Consider the following 7,055-nt stretch of genomic DNA (forward strand, 5'->3'; position numbering starts at 1 on the left):
TTCCTTTTGCATGTTGAATGTTGGATAGCATTTAGTTGAGTAGCTAATAATTATTTTGTATAGATTAAAGTCTTTTTAGAAGCATTATTTATGAGTAAACATTTGATAAAGCAGTTAACTCTTTTGGTATGTATTGAATTTTGGCACTGATAAACTAGTCTGCTCTCCAGTTGATAAGTTTCTTCTGTATAGTAATCTTAGTTACTATATGGAATCTTGTGTGAGCTAATTATTTGATAAATTAGACATTAATTAAAATGGCAGTTGGTGGCTCTTAGAATTAAAACAGAATAAGAATTAAAAGTCAGAGTTTAAATATTTGTTGGCTTTTAAACCACAGAACTTGACTGGTAATCAAAATATTGTATAGGCTTCCTTTAAAGAGTAGCCCATTTTAAGGCAATTAAATGGAGAGAAATTAGAAAGATGCATTAATTTTAAATTTATTTCGAATTCATAAGTTTTAAATGTATTTAAGTTTTCCAAATGTTTCGTATTTTATCATTTTATTTTCCAATTTTACCACAAAAGTAATTAAAATTAGAATCTAGAAAATGAGACCGAATTGAAAGTAGATTACTTCAACAGTTCATTAAATTAATTTATATTGTCAGACTCCCAAAATAATATTAATTTAATCTAATAAGTTTTATGTTGGAACAACAGGAACAAGAAAAATCTTATGTCCCATAATCTTCAAAATGCTGAAGTACTTTCTTAAGCACCTACAGAAGTACTATGATTAATAAGAGAATACAGAGCAAAATATTGTCCTGTCATTTTCACTGTGAGATGATGTTCCACTATAATCATTTTCACGAGATCACTTTTTTAACTATGAGATTGGAATGTAGGTTAAAGGAAACTTACCTATTTTTTTTTTTTTAGCAAAGAATAAATAAAAAATAATCATCTACCTGGAATAGATTGAATTATTAAAAACTGTTTCCAAACTCTTTTTAAACATTTAACAATCAAAATAGATTTGGAAAGAAACTTTTCAAATGAGAGAAGATAAGGCATCATGAGTTAAATTAGCTTTCATTAATCTGTTTTCATCTAATCAAAACAGTTATTATATTTGGTAGAAAGATATCTAGTATACATGGGGGGGGCTTTTGAATTGGATAGCATTTTAATCATGTAACACTGTTCAAAAATAAACTTAGAATAGTTTGAGTGCTTACTCTGTGTTAAGAGTTTTATATAAATCATTGCACTAGGAAGGGGTGAACCCTGAGAGTCTGTTGTATCTGGTTATGTAGTTTGTTCAACTTTCAAGATGCGACTAGTGTTATTTTAGGTAGTGTGGGTATCTAAGATGCCCTTAATCTATAATTATGTGTGTATGTATAACTTTTCCTTTGAAAGTAAGATCCTTTTAATTTATATTGTAAATTTGATAATGGTAGTTTTTCTGGATCACTCTATCAGATGGTTCCCTTTCACCTTCCAATTTAATTTGAATTTTCATTCATTTATTTTTCTTAAATAGGTTTGTTGAAAGATTTGGTATCCCCAAGGGATTTTGACACTGTCACTCATTTGGCCCTCATCAACGCTGTCTATTTCAAGGGGAACTGGAAGTCACAATTTAGACCAGAAAACACTAGAACCTTTTCCTTCACTAAAGATGATGAAAGTGAAGTCCAAATTCCAATGATGTATCAACAAGGAGAATTTTATTATGGTAAGACATTTTGGCTTATATTTCTCTCTCCTTGCAATATATCAACAAATTTCTAAGAAAGAACATGAAATATTCATTACTTAAATTTCTTGTCAATCTAGTTTGGGCTATAACTTCCTTGGCTCCATTTTTAAAGGCCTCTAATTAGATCCTGAATGAATATTATGTGCATTGACAGCTTTCCAATATATGTCTTTAATTTATAAATTTAATCACACCTGCAGAGTGGCTTTATTCATATGAAAATACCTGACCGTGTATAAGTACACTGAGTTACTATAAAAAGTCATTGGCTTTGGGGTGGTTTTCATTGAACCATATGTTCTACCCAGCTCTTGATATGGATTCCTCACAACTTTTTGAATTATAATTATTTCTTTAAAATTTTGCTTTCAGATTTGCATATGTATGGTCAGATATAATTATTCATTCATAGTTTCATTTATTGAGGGTCTATAATTTGTGATACCACTCAATAACCTTGGCATTATTTTCAAAAATGTTTCATTGAACTTTTCAGAAGTTTTGGGTGTTAATCCTTCCTATACACTATGTTGAACTGTAATAGTTTGTTGTCATAAGCAGAAGTGTAATTATAAGCTAAGTATATGTTAGTAGTTTTTTCTATTTAAAAATGCACTGTAAAATTAAAGATTATAATCAAAGTTAATCAAATTAACAGTTAAAATAAGAAAGGGAAACACCAATTTATTTGAGAACCAAAATATTTAATGTGATGTGTATATTGTGAAGGATCTAGATCAATTATAGGAAAATATTCATAACAAAAAATATTCATTACTTTTTTTTTAATGGCGGAAATTTTAAAGTAGTAACAGGAACATTTGTTTTAAAGACTTTTTAATTTTTTTGAAAGCCTAGTCAATTTAGCTAAGTTCATAGCACACAAAGCCAATTATCTAATTTACCTAATTACCTAATTTGAAGATCGTAATCACCACAACTACACTAGATAACTATTGTAGAACACAATAGATTTCATTTTGGCTGTGCTACCTTTGCTTCAAAATTTTTATCTGTGGTGTTAATAGAGTACCAAGTATTACATGGGCAATTTTGCTGCTCTTAGAAATCAGGTGGATATTGCTAAATGTGATTTCTATCCAACTTAGATCCAGGACTTTATTTTCTAACCAGAACTTTTCATTGTTTCTAATAACATCCTTTAAGTCTATATTCATTTGTAGTATCATTTAAAAATGAATAAGTAAATCTAAAGAACATTTTATTACAAATGTGAAATGATTCTGGGGATTCTAAAATAAAATAAATTCTGCAGGGCTGAGAATTCACTTGAATTTCAAGGTCTATTTTTAAATAAACTTTCTTTTTCTCAGATGCCTAAATTTCTTCTATACACTATTTTGAAAAACGTTATAACAAATTTAAACCTTTTATTTAAGGTTTGATTTGGGCCTTTTATCCCATTTCTTTTCTTTTCAGGGGAATTTAGTGATGGCTCCAATGAAGCTGGTGGTATCTACCAAGTCCTGGAAATACCATATGAGGGAGATGAGATAAGTATGATGCTGGTATTGTCCAGACAGGAAGTTCCACTGGCCACTCTGGAGCCATTGGTCAAAGTACAGCTGATTGAAGAATGGGCAAATTCAGTGAAGAAGCAAAAAGTGGAAGTGTACCTGCCCAGGTGAGACTTCCTTGGATGACATGGAGAGAAGGATATCAATGAAGGTTCTGACCCAGAAAAACTCTTGCCACATTTTTGAATTTGAAGTCTTGTGCGTCTTCTCTTCCTCTTGCTCCTCTTTCCTCTCTTCCTTCTCTTTCTCCTCCTTCTTCTCCTTCTCCCTTTCCTCCTCCCCTCCCCATTCTCCTCTTCCTCCTTCTTCTCTTTTTAATACTCTTTTATACTCACATGGTCCTTCCCAGAGACACAGGCTCACTTATTGATTCATTCTGTACTATTTACCAAGACCTCATTGAGTTATGAATCAATACCCTTAGTTTCATTTTAGAAGATTTTCCAACAGATTGGCTCTTGATATCATTTACATTGACAGTCTTCTGTATTTCATTAATATTTAAAGTTGATTATAGCTGGAAAAATAATCTCTGACTTTGTTGGGAAAAGTGCAAGCAAGTCATTGTGCTAGGTGCAACCATTAATAAGCAGGAAAAAGCTTAAAATTTTCCCTGTGGCTGAAAAAAATATAATCCGTGCAGAGCCTTGATGTTCTGACTACCATTCTCTTCCTCAACCCTACCTCTGGTCACATAGCACATCAGACATTTTGTAGCATGTACTATCTGTGTACATATAATTATGCCACAGACATCATACTCTTTTTATGCCCCTGGGTCTCTATGTATGTTTTTTGCATTGGCCTAAAATGCCTTCCTCACATTACTTTGCCAGATTTATTTACTTAGCCTTTAGGGTACAGCTTTGGCACCAATTCTAGGAAGCCTTTCATGAATCCCCTGATGGAGCAGGTGATCCTCATTTTGGCCTCAACTTATGCACCTCCCTATTATGACAATGCATTTATGTTACCACCCACAATGAAATTAACCTTTTATAGGTCTTGCTTTTCTTCTGTAATTTCTTTCAGAGTCAGATCTCTCTCCCATAATAGAGACGTGATAAGTATGCAAAACCAAATCCTACTGAATATATTTATTCTTCCTTGAATATCTTAAAACCTTGTAGGGGAGCTAGACCAGTAAACACAAACAAGTTTATAAATATAGTGTGTAAATTCTGAGCTAAAAACAAGACACAAATAAACAACAGATAAACGTGTGTGTGGAAGTACAGTTCTAACAGCCATTCCACATTAAGAAAAATTATACAAAGACTATTAATTAATATGAACTTTGAAAGATGATAAATAAGACATTAGTATTAATGGAATTGCTAAAACTTATTTATATTCTAATTTTAGACATTAACATTTAAAAATTACATCTTATATAAATGCTTATTTTTCCAAAAAACTTAGCTGACACTTGCTTACATTAATGGAGATCTATTTGGAACTGTTGATGGTTTTGACATAATATATATATGTGTTATGTTAGTGTTACATAGCCATAATATATAACTATACATAATATATAGACATGCATTTCTCAGTCTACATACAAAAGTTAAGATAATTATACTCTAAATGGTTTATTTTTTTCTTTTTGGCTAAAATATTAAGCTTATATAACTTTCCATTATAATACATTTATATAGAAAGATTCCACTATAAGTCTATTTTCGAGGAGAGGTAGCTAATGACTGTAACAAATAAAGCAGAGACTTTTTTTTTAAAGATATAATTGACATCTACATACTTAATATATAGACAACGTATCTTAATTCTAAAAGAATTTTCTTTTAAACCTTAGCAGTTAAATTTAAATAACTATATCAGATCTAAACTGTCATCCAGGGACCTTTTATCATTATTTTTGTATTTCCCTTGCATTTGTAATGAATTCCTTTTGATAATATGAAAAATTCAGTACAGTATTAATATTCCCTTATTAAATATTATGCATTAAGTGCAGCATCTCCAAATGCTTCAATTCTGTGAAAATGCAAAGTGATTTAGGAGTATTTTAACAGAATTCTAAATGAATGCTTAATAAGGATCACAGTCACTAGAAGATGTGGCCTCCAGGTCTTATCCACTGAGAAAATGAACAATTGCAGCAGAATAAAATTAATTTTTCATATTCTAAGAGATACTTTTCAATTATGAAATAGCTTAGCTTGCTTGCTCATATTAATGCTTGTTACTAAACTAGGCACCATTAATTACCATGTGTCCATTTCCCTAGGAGTTGCATGAACTTTGCCTCTGTATGGCTAATGCATAGAGAGGGAGGCTAAAAGCTAGATAAGATAAATTTGGTTTCCCTTTTCAAGAGATTGACTGTTTTCAAGTACTTGTGTGTCAGTAATAATCAATGGGAAACTATCCCACGCCCGCCCCCCTCCATTTTACAGCATTAGGATCCACAAAATTTTCATTGAGGGTAATGATTTATGTAACCTAATTTTAGCAAAGGTAAAAATGGTATAATAGTTGTGTTCTAGGTTTACTCAGTGTCTGTCTTAAATGATTTGTATAGTTTTATTTATATGGCGATTATTACCTGAAAATGGCAACTTCACATTTCTGTAATTTGACCAATTCTTGTCTTGCTTGACAGGTAATTTTACTTTCTATTGTACTAGATTTTATACAAATAGCTTTAAAATGCTTTCATTAAGAAGAATAGAGCATGGGGAGGAGAGGGACAAGGGTCAATGACTTTTGCATTTTTGTTATTTTTTCTCCCTGAACAATAAGTCCTACAGGAATCAGAAGCTGAATTGAAATTGTATTTTCATACAAAATATAAGAATATATTCAGGAGAGAGTAAGATTGCTATATCTATATGATATAACCAAATCTAGTGAAATACCTCAAGGTTTACGCACAATCAACATCTCTAAGATTTAAATGAGATTGTCGGATATTCTTCCAATTTATCCATGGTGGCAAAAATAGTTTGGCTAACATATAAAATATATATAATCTAAAAAGCACTTCAGAATAATACCTGGCACAGAGTAAGCATCATTTAAGTGTTATCTGTTATTACTATTATTGTTTATTTTACAATGTATATTTTAAGTCCTAGTATTTATCTTGTGTTAATCTAGGAGTACTTTTATATATACTTTTCTGTAGATAGGATTATTTTAAACCTGGTCGTCATGAACATTAACCTCTTCGTTATATACTCTGGCATGTTAGTCTTTACTGATACATCTTAGGTATAAGAAGTATTTTCTAAAATCAAAATCAAATATCGTAATACATGGAAGGCAGAGGTACCAGGCTGTAACATCTTAGGTATAAGAAGAATTTTCTAAAATCAAAATCAAATATCGTAATACTTGGAAGGCAGAGGTACCAGGCTGTAGTATCTTCCACTCTGCTTTTGTAGTCTCGGATTTATGATTTGTGATCAGAGTGCTAGAAATCAAAGGATACAAAATGGTTCTCTGTTTTGTAAACAGAAAGAATGCTATTACTTTGAAACAATTGTCTACTAATAAATCACTTCAGTTTCATGTTTGTAAAAGAAAACAAATACACAAGCCATCAGATTTTGTTCTTTAGCATGAACGTTTTTTATTAGGTTTTTCAACAAAGGTTTTACTTGGTTTCTTAATGGCTTATAAATTTTATAAATTTCCTTAAAGGAAATTTTCTAACTTTTGCTCCACACATCTACCTAGTCTCTCTCCAATGCTCCTGCCCTCTACATACCTCTTCAACTTATTCAGATAAAAAGTTGAAAATACATGATCACATTGTATGTCTTTATTAAAGCAGG

At 31.0% G+C, this 7,055-nt stretch overlaps 1 protein-coding gene across 3 annotated transcripts in view; it reads left to right on the forward strand.

Annotated features, from left to right (window-relative positions):
* Nucleotides 1–7,055, forward strand: part of SERPINI1 (serpin family I member 1) — a 71,596-nt gene that overhangs the window by 41,270 nt on the left and 23,271 nt on the right. For all 3 annotated transcript variants that reach the window (XM_006910806.3, XM_025046060.1, XM_025046061.1), the window contains exons 4-5: nt 1,496–1,690; nt 3,155–3,359. In XM_006910806.3, coding sequence (XP_006910868.1) covers nt 1,496–1,690; nt 3,155–3,359 — 400 coding nt within the window. The remainder of the gene's footprint in view (nt 1–1,495; nt 1,691–3,154; nt 3,360–7,055) is intronic.

The sequence above is a fragment of the Pteropus alecto genome, unplaced genomic scaffold (assembly GCF_000325575.1).
Source record: "Pteropus alecto unplaced genomic scaffold, ASM32557v1 scaffold33, whole genome shotgun sequence".
NCBI classification, from domain to species: Eukaryota; Metazoa; Chordata; class Mammalia; order Chiroptera; family Pteropodidae; genus Pteropus; species Pteropus alecto.